At 55.5% G+C, this 17,408-nt stretch overlaps 1 protein-coding gene across 45 annotated transcripts in view; it reads right to left on the reverse strand.

The window, feature by feature from the left end:
• SCRIB (scribble planar cell polarity protein) overlaps nt 1-9,873 on the reverse strand; it is a 109,696-nt gene extending 99,823 nt beyond the window's left edge. For all 45 annotated transcript variants that reach the window (XR_007375981.1, XR_007375974.1, XR_007375979.1 and 42 more), the window contains exon 1: nt 9,629-9,873. Coding sequence is in view for 1 of the 45 variants with exons in the window: in XM_048940174.1 (XP_048796131.1) it covers nt 9,629-9,790 (162 nt within the window). In the remaining 44 variants the exon portion in view is untranslated. The remainder of the gene's footprint in view (nt 1-9,628) is intronic.
• Between the last annotated feature and the right edge of the window lie 7,535 nt (nt 9,874-17,408).

Raw genomic sequence — 17,408 nt, forward strand, 5'->3', positions numbered from 1 at the left:
CGGCCTGCTGCGTTTCATCACCAGAGCAGAACTCGGCACACACCTTTCCCCCCACCCTGGCCAGAATACAAAGTGCAAGAAAAAGGAATTATTCCACCTGAAATGCAGTGAGATTAATGGACTTGAGCAGGACCAGCGTAACCAAGAGATCAGAACAGCACGGAGCTCCAGCTGAAGGGCAGCACCCAGGTTTGAAGGGAAGCCCTGATGCCAAGAGACCTCAGTGAGGTCCCTATGGGAGACCTCAGTGCTCTCCACCACTCGCTGAAAGGTTGTAGGTGGTTGGGGGTCGGCCTCTGCTCCCAGGTAACAGCAACAGGCTAAGAGGTGATGGCCTCACGTTGCACCACGAGACAGGTTGGACATGAGGAAGAATTTCCTCTCCAAAGAGGGGTGATGCAGCGGCATGGGCTGCCCAAGGAAGCGGGGGAATCACCATTCCTGGAGGTGTTTGAGACCGTGGAGATGTGGCACTTGGGGACACGGCCAGTGGGCATGGCACAGATGGGCCAACAGCTGGTCTTGGTGGTCTTAGTGCTGCTTTCCAACCTTAATGACTGAGGCTCTGCTCCCACCACTCATACACCTCACACCAGGACGGTCCGCACAGACCCCTCCGAATCACAGAATTGTAGGGGTTGGAAGGGACCTCCAGAGATCATCGAGACCAACCCTCTGCCAAAGCAGGTTCCCTACACCAGGTCGGTGCACGCTGCCAGGACACTCAGACACACCTGAGTAAGCACAAGACCACATGCAGCAGTCACACATCCATTCGCCATCCCAAACAAGGGATCTTGCCAAATAGCAAATCCAACTACAGCAGCGTTCCATCCTTCACTCCTTCACCACTGCAGCTTTGGCCTCTTCTGACCACCGGCGCACATGGCAGCACCTGAAAGGCAGCAGCTCCGCAATCCCAAGGAGAAACTGCTCTGCAATAGCTGAGCACCGGGCTGCAGACCCACGGCTGCAGTAACGCAGCTCTCCGTAATGCAGCCCAGCCGGATTTCCGACTATTTAACCCCACGGATCAGGCCCTGAGGAATGCACTTGAAATCTATAAAAGCGCTTCACCATCGGCAGCGCATTCCAGCTGAGACAAAGCGAGCTGTCTCCACGCCAAGCGCTCAGCCAGCTGCCTCTTCCTATAGGCATTTAACCAGGACAGAGGAATGCAGCCCCCCGGGGGGGGGGAACGCAGCAACTGCTGGGTTGCAGACAGCAACAATGCCCCAGAATCTGATGCAGGAGCAAAGTGGGATCTCTGGTCCAAACGAAACAACAAAAACTAAGTCAGAGCTGCAGAGAGGAAATCCCCAAGTCAGAATCAGATCATCACAGTTAACACTCTACTCTTGCAAAGAGCTGGGTTTGGGGCTCTGTCGTGTTTTTGTTTTAACAGAACTGCAGTAATTCATCGCCTCAGAGTGCATCTCAAATGAAGAAGCAACAGCAGACAAACCCCCTCGCTCTCCAGCCCCATCCTTTCTCGCCCATCCTACCCTTCCCCCCCCCCCTCCCCAGCATAGCACCTCTCCTTGTGATCCCCTCCAACCTCCACACCAGGGTCAAAAAGAGACCCGATTCACCACCTCCTCCTCCTCAGCCATTTTTTGACCATAGAAGAGCCAGCCAGCAATTACAAAGGCAATTTCCTTATCTGTAATGTCACAAATGTTAGCAATGGGGAGTAATGCCAAGAGTCAGACAATAACCTGTCCCAACTGTTTCAAGTAGGAGTGCATTTTCTTGCAGCCGAAATCATCTCGCCCCATGCATTCATACAGCACGCATCTCCAGCACTGCAAGTGACTTTGAGAGGCACAACAGAAACAAAAGCCCCGAACCAAATGAAACCACAAATCAGCTCTAATCCTGGAGCTGGGAAGCAGACAGGGCAGGCATGGCCGGGAGGATGAGCTGATTTTGAGCAGGGCAACCACAGCACTGCAAATCACAATCCTGGGGGTCCAGAGGAGTGCATTTGGGGGCTGGAAAAGGTTCTAGGAGTGAAACGTCCCTTTGTGGAAGGAGGGAGCAGGAGATCCTCAGACAAAAGGCACCAACAGCTTCTGTGGACAGGAAGGACACAAATAGGAAGGTGTCAAAGGGGCTCTCCAGGGAGCAGCTCAGACACCACGAAATGCCCAGAACTGGAAATGGGAGGAGGAGGAGGAGGAGTTGGGAACCTTGGAGAACAGCACAGCTGAGAGCTGTGCAGGCCATGAACCATGCACAGAGCATCTGAGGCCACACCGTGCTCCTTCACTGCTCTTCCTCATCTGTGTTTGTTGAGGAGATACGGAAGTAAAGCCATCAAACCCAAGGCCATCAAACCCTGCGTTTGGAGGCTGGAGAGAAGTGATGCCACTCTGATCTTCAAGAAGGGCAAAAGGAGGATCAGGTGACTCCAGGTTGGGCAGCTTCAACTCAGAGCCTGGGAAGGTGACCAAGAGCAAATGCTGGACATGAGAGAGGGTAAAAACCACCCAGAGCAAACAGCATGGGTTCCTCATGCCTAACCAGTGTGGTAACGTCCTGTAAGGAATGGATGAGGGGAGCAGCAGGTACGGTCACCTTCCTGCAATTCGGTACTGCCTCTGACACTCAGTCCTCCACATGCCTTCAGAGAGAAGCTGCTGAGCATTGGGCTGGATGCAAAGATCACACACTCACAGAATGATGTTGGGGGAGATGGAGAGGAGGACTGAGAACCACCTGGACAGGCCCAGTGATGGTGGCCAGCAGTGCAAGGTCTGGGTGGAGGCCAGGAACGAGCAAACGTGCCTCCAAGGGTCAATGCTGGGGCTGCTCAGCCTGGAGAAACAGCAGCTTGGGGGATTCCATCAGTGCCCACAGATGCTGCCAGGAGGGCACAGAGGATGGAGGAGGCTCTGCTCAGCATTGCTCAGTACCAGGACAAGAGGCAACCTCACCAGCTGTGGCATGAGATGCTCCTCTGCCCATCAGGAAGCATTCTGCTGTGCGGGTGGCTGAGCAGCAGCATGGGCTGCCCAGGGGCTGCAGGGTCTCCTCCTTGGAGATGTTCAACAGCTGCTGGGCACCTGCTCTGGGTATCCCTGGGGTGGGCCTGATGGAGCCCGAGGTCCCTGCCAGCCTCAAATTGTTCTGCAGTCCCAGGAAATCCAGGAATATTCAGGGGAACACGCACAGCAGGTCGGGTGAGACCTAAGGAGGTTAACCCCTAATCATCAATTAAACACCACCCCAATCATTGCCAGCAGATAATCAGAGAACAGCCAAAGGGAATAAGGAGGGATCTCAGAGATGTGAGCAGATAATTCCCAAATGAGCTGTGGGGCCACGGTGATACCGTATTTATTCATTTAGAGGCAGTGCCCACGATCAGGAGCAACGGAAGGTAAACCTTTGCCAGTGGTATCACCGAGGAACAGGAAAAACTCCAAGGTGCAAACTCATCCCACGCAGCCACAGACAGGAGACACCGTCAACCACATCACAGAGCCGTATCTGGAGGTTTGCAGTTACGAGATTGCTGAACCCAGAGGAAAGACCGAGTGGGTGCTGCTGCTGATGACCTCACTTTGTAGTGCAGAACCAGCAAAGGGGAGCACGCGTGAGAGGTAGCATCATCTCAGCCACAGCACCAAAACCTCCTGCTTCACTGAGCCTCGTCTCCCAGCCCGCCTTCCTGCCTCACTGCTGCACTCACTTGAACCTCCTCCTCCTCCAAGACCCGAGTTTCTTCCTAGCAGCACGCAGGGCACACCAACATGAAGGCAACCACACACCTTGGAGCTCACACAGAAGTGCATGGTCAGCTCTTGTTGGTAGTCCATTGAAGTCTATGTAAAATCACCTCCTTGCTCCTCAACACCTGGAGTTGCACGAGCTCTTTTTTCCCCGTCAATGAGCCGATTCTCAGCTATTGCCACTCCAGCACATCTCCTCTCCTCACCACCCAGGCTGGATGTGGCTCTGGGCAGCCTGGGCTGCTGGCTGGCGACCCTGCACACAGCAAGGGATTGGAACCAGGTGAGCGCTGTGCTCCTGTGCAACCCAGGCCATGCTGGGGTTCTGTCATTTATAAGACAGGCAGTTACAGCACAGAGGAGAACAAGGGTGACACAACCTGCCCTGTTTATCATCTGGGTAGCAGCACACCCAGAAAGTCGGCTTTCAGAGCACCAAACCCACATCCATGTGTACACATTAACTATACAGCCCCTGAGAGGCACGGAGCAGTGCCAGCCCTGTGCACAGGTAACAATCAAGCCAAACCAGTTTGCTGGCTGGTTCTGCTAACCGAGGCAAGCAGCGTGCAGATCTGACACAACCATGACACAGCGGTGCCTGCTGCAGCCCTTGCTGGGCACGGAGCACGCTGGGTCTCGCTGGGCAGGGCCAGCACCGAAGGGTGATTCACGGCTCCCAGCTTTCTCAGGGAAAGGCTATTAGCATGGTCAGATTAAAAGGAGCAGCTCCACTCCGCCATGCAAGTAAATAAAAGACGCCACCCTGCTTGCAAGCCGCAGATGCCAGAAAATTAAAAGCTTAATTAGGCTCAGAGGCTCCACCTCGTCTTGGGAAAGTGACAAACACGGCTCTGGGTTTTGTCCTGCTCCGGACAAAGGGCAGCGATGCTCTCACCCAGGGCCAACTGCAGCCCAGCAGGAGGAGCCCGGAGCCCTCTGCCAGCCGAGGCTGAGATCATGCAAACAGCAACAGGACGGGGTCTGCAGGGCTGCCCTCCTCCAGGCTGCTCCAGCCAGGCATGCACCTCTTCTGCTCTTCAGCGTGAGATGGAAGCAGCTCGCAACGCAGCAGGACACAAAACACCGCACAGCTGACCAGGGAGTTTTTGCTAAAGACGGAGCAAAGTGGGGAAACTGCATCCCCTCACTGCATCCCCTCAAACAGACGCACCTTTCCACATCCACCACTGCTCAGAACCCTCAGGATCCCATCAGCCCTGGGCTCCAATCAGCCACGTTCGTCCTCTTTCCCATCCCCAACTCACAGCTCTTGCTGTCCAGGTGTCCCTGCAGGCCCCGGTCCCCACGTCCCGCTGCATGCTGCTGCCGACACCAGGCCTCCTCCCAGCCCACCACCCAGCTCATTATCTGCAGTCCCTGCTCAGCTCCACCTCCTCCTCCTCCTCCTCCTCCAGGTCCCAATTTCCGCTCCTCCCAGGTGCCTCCCCATGCCCCAAACCCGAGCGCTCCTCAGCAGAAGGCACCGGACCCACACAGCCCACGCTGAGCAGTTCTGAGATGCCAACCCCACCAGAAAGGAATGAATCACAGAATGTCACCCGTTGGCACAGACCCACAAAGGATCCCCGAGTCCACATCCAGGCTCTGAGAGCAGATCCCCACCGACCACACTCTGCTCCATCCACCACCTCCGCGGTCCAAATGCCACACCACCTTCATGTCGGGTGCTCCCTATGGGTCCCTTCCAACTGGAATGCTACGATTCAGTCCTTTCTGGTGAGATCAGCACCTCCAAACTCCACGTTGCAGACTAGGCCAGCAAGGCAGATCTCTGGATCTCAGGCACCCAGCGAAGAGCAGGGGGAACTTCTCAAATAAGACCACCTTCCATTTAAGCACCCATATCACCTGGCAGCAAATCCCCACTGCAAGGCAGCAGATGCTCCCAGCACTGAATTCATCCATCACTTCAAGCAAGCAGAGTTCAGCCACCACGGTGTGAAACCCAGACTCGGCACAGACAACATTCCACGTGGGACAAATAAAGAGGAGCAGCAGCAGACGGCAGGCAGTTGAGCACTGCTGGGAGGAGAGAAACATGCATTCACCTCTCCAGCCAAGGAAGAAAGAGTCCAAGGAAGCACAGCCGTGTCACTCAGCAATGCCAGAGGCTGACACATCCTCTCATCGGATCCAGGGCTAAACAGCATCAGAAGGGGATGTGGGAAGTGGATCCAGGGCTAAACAGCATCAGAAGGGGACGTGGGAAGTGCTGGTCCAGAAGAAAACCATGCCACCCCTCTATTCCTTCACTTCAAATCCACCACCGCTGCCTTCCCCCAGAATCCTGCTTTGCACCCTTGAAAACAAACCTGCTCTGGCTGGGCGTGCTAACAATGACTGCATACTCTCATTTATGTTTTTCTACGTGATCCCCATTTATTACCCTCCTGTCCCTCCCCTGCACACACACTTCAGTAATTGACCGCCCTGCGTAACGCTGCTGGAGGATCTGTTTGTGCCCACACAGCAGCCGTATCCCGCAGCAACGTCCTCCTGCACGAGATGTGTGTGTAGGAACACCGCCTGGCACCCAGGAGAGCAGCTCTCCCTGCTCACATCACGACCCCCTGTGCCAGCCCAAGGGTGGTTCTGTACCAGCACATCCCTGCTCTGCCGGAGCGCAGCAGCTCCATCTGCGCCACGCGCCATCGGCGGCTCCACGGCAGGAGATCTGCTGGGGTGGCTGCAGTGGGAAACACCATTTCTGCTCCCTCCTCCTCACACGGCAGCCCCAGCAGCTCCTTGGGCAGCATGGGAGGTGCAAAGCCCGTTTCCCAGCTGCGCACCTCTGACCCTCACCTCTACTCGTAAAGAAGAGCGCGACCACACAAAGTCCAGCACAGCACTTCTCTTCCAGGTCTCTGCCAGGATAGGCAGCAGAGCCTCACCTCAGCCACAGGCAGTGCCTTTACACACACTCGTTCATGAACAGGCCTATTTCCCTTCTAAGCCTACGTAAATTTCGAGCAAACCTTGATTTGCCTCGTGCAAAAGCTGCTGCACACCTCCCACCAAGCTCCTTTCTGCTCCCTGCACCTCTTCTGACTCTCCCACCACTTTTGGGACTGCAGGGCTACAAGCACCATTTATAGGACAACAGCCTCTTTTTTTTTTCCCCCCCCTCTTTTCTATTGCTTTTCTGATAACTCCTCACCAGAGAAGTCTAAAAACTGAGGACGTTCCATTGCCACCAAGGCAGCCACGATGCTAGGACAGGTTACAGCACCAGTGCTGATGCTGCAGAGCAGAGCAGATGTAAAACCCGGAGTTCAGCAACTGCATCCAGCAGTACAGTCAGAGTGAGAGCAGAAAGGAGGCACAGAGGGGAGGACAGATGTAAAGTGGGCAGGATCGGACCCTCCTGACTGCAGAACAAGCCAAGTGTCGGCATAAAATTCCCATTTATCATCCAAAAGATGCTCTTGAAAGCTGAGGAAAAAAACAGTGTCTGCAGCTCAGGCAGAAGTCCAAACAGCTCTACGTGAACCCAGCTAAGGCTGCGACTGCTCACAGGGCGAGGAGCGGCGAGGATCAGCAGGTTCATTGAGATGTGTTGCAATGGGCCTCCTCTGCAAGAGGACGCTCATCATCAGCCCCAACCTGCCTGCAACACCAGCAGCCTGAGAAACATCTCTGCCCGGAGCTCATCCCTACAGACACGATGGGAGAGAGCCAGCAGGGGAAGAGCCACCGCTCCATCCCTGACCTGGACTGGCTCAGGGTGCCTCCAACAAGAACAAGCAGGGAGGCACAGAGAAGAGCCACCACTGCAGCAGAATCCATACAGACAGGGATGCGCTCATGGTTCAGTGGAGCAAAAATGAAACACATCGCTGCGGACTGAATTAAAAGCAAGGCTTTGGGCTTTTTTTTTCCCCCCAGATCCTTTTTTCTTTCAGTCTTGATGGCAATAAGAACACGCCAGTAGTTCAGAGAATGAATCGAACGGTTGGCTTGGAAAGGAGCTTAAAGCTCACAGAACCATGAAAAAGTTGGGTTGAAAAGGACCTTAAAGATCACCCATTTCCAACCACGGCCTGGGTGCTCCCCACCACGTTAGGCTTTCCAGGGCTCCAGCCACGGCCCTGGGTGCTTCCAGGGATGGGGAAACAAGAGAAGCCCAACGAGACACTTTAGAACAACAACATCGTTACGTTTTCCCCTCGATAATTCCAATAAAGAGGCAATTTGGCTCACATTTACTCCTAGGAGCTCCTATCCAAACACTCTGCAGTGACACACTCCCTCTCTCCAGCACACTTAACCACCTCTTGAAGAAAGGTACAATCACCAAGGGTGCGTGAAGAATTCCTTCCAGAATTCCTTCCACTCCTGTCCCGAGGTTCTCTCCCTCCTGAGAGCACAGGCTCACAGTCCAGCTCGACTCGCTGCGTCCCACTCTGCTCACCACCACTTCAGCACAAAGGAGCACGGCTGTGTTCAGAGCTCTCCCTGGGGAAAGGTCACAAAAACCATCACTGCAAAGATCCACAACGATGCTCAGAGGACCGGAGCACCTCTGCATGGAGAAAGGCTGAGGGAGTCAGGCTCGTTTGGCCTGGAGAACAGAAAGCTCCAGGGAGACATCAGTGCAGCCGCCCAGTACTTGAAGGGAGATTCTGAGCAGGAGCAGGACTGACCTTTTACATGGACTGACAGCAATAGGAAAGGCTTTTAAGTTAATAGGGGAGATTGGAGTGAGATGTGAGAGGGAAATCCTTTCCCGAGAGGCGGTGAGGCCCCAGCACCGCTGCCCAGAAACACGGGTGCCATCCCTGGAGCTGCCCAAGGCCACGGATGGGGCGAGCTGCTGGGGGGCAGCCAGGCCATGGCAGGGGGGTCCCTTCCAGCCCAAGGATTCTGTGGCTCTGTGATTCTATGAAGGAAACCATGGGAACGGGAGACACCCGGGTCCTGCCCACAGACACCTACAGACCTCCGCCATCGGATCTGCACCGTTTGTGCCGACACAACAAACAATTTACCTCAGCGACATCTGTGCAGAGTGCTGGGGTGGATCGGAATTAGGGAAGGACCACAGAATCACAAAGGCTGGAGAAGACCTCCGAGATCACCAGCCCAACCCCAACCCACCCCACCGAGATCACAGAATGGCCAGGGTTGGCAGGGACCTTAAGGATCATTAATCTCCAACCCCCTGCCACATGCAGGGAATCACCGGTCCAACCCCAACCCACCCCACCGCACCTGCTGACCGCGTCCCCACACGCCACATCTCCACAGCTCTCAAACACCTCCAGGGACGGAGATTCCCCCACCTCCCCGTGCAGCTGTGCCGCCGCACCACCACCCCTACTAAGAAGAAACACCCCCTAATATCCGACCTGAACTCCCAACGTGGGCCCATCACCTCCTGTCCTATCGCTGATCCCCGGGAGCGGCGGCCGCCCCCCCCCCCCTCGCTCCAGCCCCGCTCACGGCCCGCACGCAGGGAGCACCGAGGTCTCCCCGAGCCCCGCTCCGCCCCACGCCGGCCCCGCTCAGCCCCGCCGCTTTTCTCCGGACGCACTGCGGGCTCCCGGTGCGTTTTCTGCACTCCGAAGCCGAGCGGCTCACACGGCAATAAATAACAACAAACTTCCTCCCTGCCCGCTACGACCCGCGGACCGAAACGAACCCTTCCGTTCGCGCCGCCCCCGCCCGGCGCCGAAGCGCCGAAGCTCCCGAGCTCGCAGCCGGCCCCGCTCGCGGCTCCGGGCGGCTTCGGGGCCGCAGCCCGCGGGGCGATCCAGGCCCGGAGCTCCGCCGGGAGCGTCGCGAAGGCCGCGCCGACGGGCGGGGGAAGGGAGCGGAACGCCGGGCCGCGGTCCTGGGGCCGAGGCGGGGCCGGGCCGAGGCCTCACCTTGGGCAGCTCGCGAAGCTGGTTGGCGTCCAGCAGCAGCTCCTCCAGCGAGCGGCTGTAGCGGTAGATCTCCTCGGGCACGGCCTGCAGCGAGCAGTGCCGCCGGTCCAGCGCCTCCACGTGCCGGTTGCAGCGCCAGAGCGGCGGGACGCAGCGCAGCATCGCGGCCCGGATCGGTCCGGGGAGGGGAGAGGGGAGGGGGGAGAAACCGGGAGAGCCGCGCCGGGAAGGGCCGCCCGGGGTTGGGGGGGGAGGGCCCGGATGTGCCGTGCGGAGGGGGCGGCGCCGAGCGGGGAAGGGCCGGGCGGCACCGCGGCACCGCCGTACGAGAGCACCGCCGCCGACGGGACGCGGCTCGGCCCGCCCCCCGCGGGCGGCGTCGGGAAACGGAGTGCGGAGCGGAGAGGAGCGGAGCGGTCGGTGCGGCACCGAAAGGCGGCGGAGCGACGGGAAGCCGCGCTGTGCCCCGGGAGCTGCTGGCGACGGCCTCGAGTGGTGCTGGGAACGTTCAGAATGGAGACGGGAACGATTCCTTGTTGGAAAGAGCGGTAACGTGCGCTGGCAGAGGATGCTCGGGGAATCGCAGAATGGCCCGGGTTGGAAGGGACCCCAAGGATCACGAAGCTCCAACCCCCACCACAGCAGGGCCAACCTGCTGCCTCTCGTGGGCAGCTGTTCCAGCACCTCATCGCTCTTACAGCAAAGAACTTCCCCTGACATCCAACCTCAGTCTGCCCTCCCTCAACTTCAAACCATTTCCCCAGCTGCCCGGAGAGGCTGTGGATCTCCATCCATCCATCCCCCGTCCATCCCTGGAGGTGTTCAAGGCCAGGTTGGATGGGGCCCTGGGCAGCCTGGGCTGCTGCAAAATGTGGAGGTTGGTGGCCCTGCTGTGGTGGGGGTTGAAGCTTCGTGATCCTTGGGGTCCCTTCCAACCCGGGCCATTCTGTGATTCTGTCCTTAGGGAAGCTGTGCTGTCAACAACCAGGTGAGGGTCAGGTTGGACATCAGGAAAAGGTTCTTCCCTGGAGGGCAGTGGGCATGGAGCAGCACCTCAGGGCGGTGGGCACAGCCCCGAGCTGCTGGGGGTCGAGGAGCATTGGGACACTTCTCTTAGACATTGGGTTTAGATGGTGCTGTGTGAGGCCAGGAGTTGGATTCAGTGATTCTCGGGGATCCCTTCCAGGTGGGAATATTTGTTCTAAGAACCACCCCCTCTGTTCTCTGTATGCATCAGCAGTTTCCAGGAGAATGGCTGATTGATTGAAGTTGAAAAGGGACCTTAAAGATCACGGGCTGCCAACCTCCTGCTGTGGGCTGGGTGTCCCCACCAGCTCAGCCCAGGGCCCTGTGTCCCATCCTTGGGCGCCTCCAGGGATGGGCATCCACTCTTCTCTGGGCAGCAGTGCCACAGCTTCACCCACTGCTGTGTTAGCAGCACACAGCCCTGTCACTGCCACAGCAGGAAAACTGAGGACCCACATAAAGAGGGTGTGTAGGAAACCACCGTCAAATTGGAGTTTTCATAGGGGAAGTTGAACCGTTTACCTGGAATAAAGGTTATGTGGATGGAGTCTTCCCAAATACACTGAAATACTAAAGAAACTTCAGCCTCGATCTCTTCCTGCTCCTGGGATCAGCAATCCTCAGGATTCTCCCACTCTGCACTTTCACAGACCACCAACAGGAACCGGACAGAGAACAGCATTCCATACATTGAAGACCTGAAATCTGAGGTCCGAAGCCAAATAAAACATGGGGTGGAATGCAGAGCTATAATAAGGTGCATCCGTGCACGGTGTCACTCAGGGATTGGTTGCCGCTTTTGATTGCATTGAAATCTCAGCCAGGAGACTCAGAAAAACGTGTTTCATTGCTGGGGTTGGATAGGGACAAACAGGAGGAACAGAAAGAGGAACAGGCTGGAACCCAAGGAATACACAGACCAAACTTGGCCGAGTCTCCTGGAGTTATTAAACACCAGACAGAGCTCATTGGAGCACCTTTATCCGTTGCGGTGACACCTCAAGCCTTGGTAGCAATCCTGCACTGGCAGAGGTCTGAGCAGAGGTGCAGAATCTGACAAACTTCCTTTTCCCTGCTGTGCTGAAACAAGCCAATTCAGAACTTAAGAACCACTCCTCCAGGCTCAAAGATTGTCCCAGGCTTCTCTGATAGGTTTTTCTTTAAGCTGCATTCTGTTGAGGCAGTGCTGATGAGGCGCCAGGAAAGGCTCAGACCTCCTTCAGGTTGGACATCAGGAACTATTTCTTCTCGGTGAGTGGCAATGCAGTGGGATGAGGTTCAACAAGGCCAAGTGTCGGGTCCTCCATTTTGGCCATAACAACCCCATGCAGTTACAGGCTTGGGGATGAGTGGCTGGATGAGTGTGAAGAAGAGAAGGACCTGGGGGTGTTGGTTGGTGCTCGGCTGAACATGAGCCCACAGTGTGCCCAGGTGGCCAAGAGGGCCAACGGCATCCTGGCCTGCATTAGAAATAGTGTGGCCAGCAGAGCAGGGAGGTGATTGTTCCCCTGTACTCAGCACTGGTGAGGCCGCATCTCAAGTATTGTGTTCAGTTTTGGGCCCCTCACTACAGGAAAGATGTTGAGATCCTGGAGCGTGTGCAGAGAAGGGCAACAAAACTGGTGAGGGGTCTGGAGCACAAACCTTATGAGGAGCGGCTGAGGGAGCTGGGAATGTTCAGTGTGGAGAAGAGGAGGCTCAGGGGAGACCTCATTGCACTGTACAACTGCATGAAGGGAGGTTGTGGTGAAGAGGGATTTGGCCTCTTCTGCCAGGCAACGAGCGGAACACGGGGCAATGGCCGCAAGTTATATCAGAGGAGGTTCAGGTTGGACATAAGGAAGAACTTCTTCTCTCAGAGAGTAGTCAGGCACTGGAATGGCTGCCCAGGGAGGTGGTGGAGTCACCGTCCCTGGCAGTGTTCAAGAGGCGTCTGGATGATGTGCTGCGTGATATGGTTTAGTACTAGTAGTGGCAATGGTGATGAGGAGACGGTTTGGACTGGATGATCTTATAGGTCGTTTCCAACCTTGGGATTCTTGTGATTCAGTGGCAGCTGCACAGGGCAGTGGGGGCTCTCCATCCCTGGAGGTGCTCCAGAGCTGTGGAGATGTGGCACCTGGGGACGCGGTTGGTGGGCATGGTGGGATGGGGTTGGACGTGGGGATCTTGGGGTTCTTCTCCAACCTCAGCGATTCTGTGATTCTATCACAGAGCTGAAGAGCTGGAGCCAACACCTGCAGGCCCAGCCCTGAGCTCTTGGCTCTGCTTTGCACCAGTGCTGTTTCTTTCCTGTAGGGGGTCAGAAAAACTAATGATCAGGTCCAGGCTGAGAGCTCCAGCACTCTGGTTAAAAGGGTTTCCTTCTCACCCCAAACGTTTTGGGGATGCTTTCAGCAGAACGCAGAGCCTCCTCCGCCAGATGCCACCAGGCAGAGCTGGTCAGTGCTTGGTGCAGCTGCATCTCCACAGCTCGAGGCCATCAGCAAGTAAAGCACAATGCATCCCAGTTCCATCCCTGTTGGAGCAGCTGGGCTTTGCTCTGGGTAAGGATGAGCCCTGGCCCCCCAACCTCCCAACCTATGATTGCCACTCGGTACTGGCACACCTCAACTGGAGCCCAGGAACACAAGAACGCTTTGGACCCATCTCAACTTTCCGTGTCTTCCAAGCAACGACCTCAGATCCTTACGAGAGGGCTGTTCCCAGCTTGGGTGAGCAAAGGAAGGTGAGTCCAGTGGAGTGGAGCCACGGGGCAAGACTTGCAAGTTGCTTCTGCAAAATGCCCCTTGTGCTCACATCTCCCAACCAGCTCGCCCTGATGGCCGATGCTGCCAAAGGATGCACTGAGGAAGCCCTAGAGACAACTCCTGTTTTGCAGCGGCGTTCTGCCAACAGGGAACACAGAAAAGTCCATTAAGGTCCATATGGCTGAAAGACAATCAGAGCTTAATACAGATTTAATAAATCCAAGTTACTTCTCGTTGCTACAGTAGCCTCCTTGAACCTCAGTGAGAGAAAGGAGGAATCTTATTTGAAGACTATATTGCTTGTATCCACAGCAGGTGTGACTGAAGCTGCCCCATTCATTGGCACTGCTCAGTTTTGTCCACATCCTTTATGCACTTGGAAGGGAAATTCAAGGGTAAGAAACTGGCCACAGAATTCACTTCACCCTCGGGTCTCTTGAGGGAAAAAGAGTAACCAATGTCCTTCTGGATCTGACTGCTGAGCAAATATCTGCTGCATGTTACAGTTCCAGAGCTTTCAGATCCCTCAGGAAAATCATACTTGCTGTGTTTCACTACATAGCAGACTCACAGTTTGAAACCTGAGTGAATGGCAACAATGCCGGAGTTCAAGTTCTGATAATCCACTTTTAAAAACAACTTCTATCATTGCCTTCAGCTCCTCCTGGGGGGGGGGAAGCACCGGATGCTCTCCACAAGATACTGGTAAGACTTCCAGTCACCCAGAACAGGGAAATCTCACACAGACCTCTCAGAAACATAAATAAATGAGGGATTGGCGAGGCATTACCCCCATAACCTCATTCTTTCCTGTGGCACCGCTTCCCAAATCACAATCTCCTGTTCCTTAGGGGAGGAATAGGCCAGTTTACGCACAGAACGCAGCATGGAGCAGACTGTGCCCCTCACACCATCCCTAACACCCTGGTGACCTGTCACACACACACCTACTTCCAAATGCTACGGCATGAAAGATGAATACATCTGGCCTACCTCACATCTTTTTAGGATGCAGGGGAAAAAACCCTTCCTCAGTGTGGGATCTTTTTTCCCTACTTCCCTTGCTAGTTTGAGATGTTTCTCTGCCTTTCCCACTCCGGCGTCGCTGATCCTCCGTCACACAGCATCACAGAACTGTAGGGGTTGGAAGGGAGCTGCAGAGCTCATAGAGTCCAACCCCCTGCCAAAGCAGGTTCCCTACAGCAGGTCGCACAGGTCAGCATCCAGGCAGGTCTGGAACATCTCCAGAGCAGGAGACTCCACCACCTCCATGGGCAGCAGTGAACAGTGGGACCCATAGAGACACGCTGGGACCCATAGAGACACGTTGGGACCCATAGAGACACGATGGGACCCATAGAGACACGTTGGGACCCATAGAGACACACTGGGACCCATAGAGACGCATGGGACCCATAGAGACACATTGGGACCCACAGAGACACACTGGGACACATAGAGACGCATTGGGACCCATAGAGACACACTGGGACCCATAGAGACACACTGGGACCCATAGAAATACATTGTGACCCATAGAGACACGATGGGACCCATAGAAACACGATGAGACCCATAGAGACACGTTGGGACCCATAGAAATACATTGTGACCCATAGAGACATGTTGGGAGCCATAGAGACACCTTGGGACCCATAGAGACACAGTGGGACCCACAGACTCCCCCACCTCCCTGCAGCCTGTTCCAGCGCTCCTCCCCTCACTGCACAGCCGTTCCTTCGCACATTGCTGCACAACTTCCTATGCTGCAGTTTCCGGCCCTTTCCCCTCCTCCTGTCTCCACTCCCCACTGAAAAGAGTCCATCCTCGCCATGCTGCCCCCCACACCTCAGATATTGACAGACCTGGATCAGCTCCCCTCTCAGCCTTCTTTTCTCCATACTGAACAGACCCAGCTCACTCAGCCTTTCTCCATAGCAGAGATGCTCCAGGCCCCTCACCATCTTGCTGGCCCTCCGCTGGACTCTTCCCAAGAGCTCCCTGTCTGTTTTGTGCTGGGCAGCCCAGAACTGGACGCCGTGCTCCAGGTGAGGCCTCAGCAGGGCAGAGCAGAGGGGGAGGATCGCCTCCCTCGCCCTGCTGGCCACGCTCTGTGCAATGCAGCCCAGGATGCCATTGGCCCTCTTGGCCACAAGGGCACACTACTGGCTCATGGCAACCTGTCGTCCACCAGGACACCCAGGTCCCTCTCCGCAGAGCTCCCCTCCAGCAGTGCTCCTATCACTGATGACACGAGAGCAGAGGCCGACCCCCAGCTCACTACAACCTCCCTTCAGGAAGTTATAGAGAGCAATGAGGTCTCCCCTGAGCCTCCTCTTCTCCAGGCTGAACATTCCCAGCTCCTTCAGCCTCTCCTCCTATGGCCTGTGTTCCAGACCCCTCACCAGCTTTGTTGCCCTTTGAACACGCTCTTCCTTGTCAGATTAAGACTGACTGTGTTAGAACTGTTAGCTCTCAGTCATCCTTTAACACACGCTGGTTCCTTGCATCAAACTTCTACCCTTTCTTTCCCCTCCCCGCTGTTTTAGAACCACCACCAAGGTAAGGAAGCACCCGGTGCCACTTCACGCTCCTACATCCAGCCCACAGCAACGAGCACCAGAAAATGGAAACTAGAGAGGATGAGGGTAACACAGAAACAAGCTGCAAACGGCAAGCTTTGCTCCATATTACAGACAAAAGCAGCGAGGAAGCAGCGATGCGCTGCCAAATGAAAGGCAGCTGTGAGCTGTGAACGAGGTGGATGGGATCACAGGTGGTGTGGGATGAGGCTCTTCCAGCACACTGAGAGGAGTGCCAGCACCAGGCCCTGCAAAGGTCTCATGTGGAATGCATTTATCAGGTCTAATTAACTACTGCCAAGCAAACAGGCACGAGAAGGGCACAGAGCTGCGGGAGCAGCGCCAGGCTCGGCCCATAGAGATGCTCAGAAGCCAGACTGAGAGCTGGGGCAATGGGAGAACAGAAATAAGTCCATAAATTAGCTGTAAATGAGGCTTCAAATACAGATTTCTAACCTACAACTGGAGTTGGAGTATTTAAAACAAGGTAATTTTTAGTGCCTCTAAGTTTAGAAGCAGCGTGCAGCTCAACTCCTGAAATTCCTTTGGGGTCCTTCTTCTGTTATTAGAATTCCTACATTATTTTTTCCTTCAGCTCTGTGCTGTCTTTGCAGTTTTGCATAGTAAAGAACACAATACCCCCTTATATGCTTACAGTGTTTAGAATCGTTAACACAAGCTAATTCTATTCCTAATTAGACAGAAAGATACCGAAATACATGCATTCAGGTTTTGATAATACTACCAAAACTTTGGGCCCTCGAAAAAACCCAACTTGTCTTTCAGGCAAGGCACTGTTGCATGCTGCTGTGCTCCTTCTCACTGCTCTTTACACAAGGACCACAAGGATATTGAGTAAAAGCTCCTCACGTGGTGGAAATGAAGAGTTACTCCCCCCTTCACCCCAGCTGTGATGCTGGTGGTCTGACCTGACACCGGTTTGGGCACAGGAAGGAAGAAGAATCAGTGTGGGTGACTGACACACCAACAAAAGCGAGCTGTAACCGTGCATCAGGGCAGACAGGATGCCAACACACCGAGAAGATGCAGCTGCTTCACTTCTGGGCTCTGCTCCACGCTGGGGCTCCCGGGAGCTGAAGCTCATCATGCAAGTCCTCAGCAGGAAGGCGCCCTCCTGGCACGGCCCCGGCTCTCCTCCATCTGGCTCATGGTATTTCAGCAGCACTGCTGTATCACTGAGACCCCCCCCTCCTCCAGCCCAGCTATCCGCGGCCCGTTTCTGAAGCAAACACAAACTCCAGCCCTTGAGGCACGGCGGGATCCTGAGTGCTTCTACAGCGACCCCAGCACGAAGCACAAAGTGCACGCAGGGCCCCTCTTCAGGCTCTGGCTCCACTCCTGCAGGCTGATGCGGCTGCACCCGATGGGCGCTCGTCCCTTGAACACACACAAAAACACAAG

This window comes from Lagopus muta, chromosome 3, assembly GCF_023343835.1.
Source record: "Lagopus muta isolate bLagMut1 chromosome 3, bLagMut1 primary, whole genome shotgun sequence".
In the NCBI taxonomy this organism is placed as follows: Eukaryota; Metazoa; Chordata; class Aves; order Galliformes; family Phasianidae; genus Lagopus; species Lagopus muta.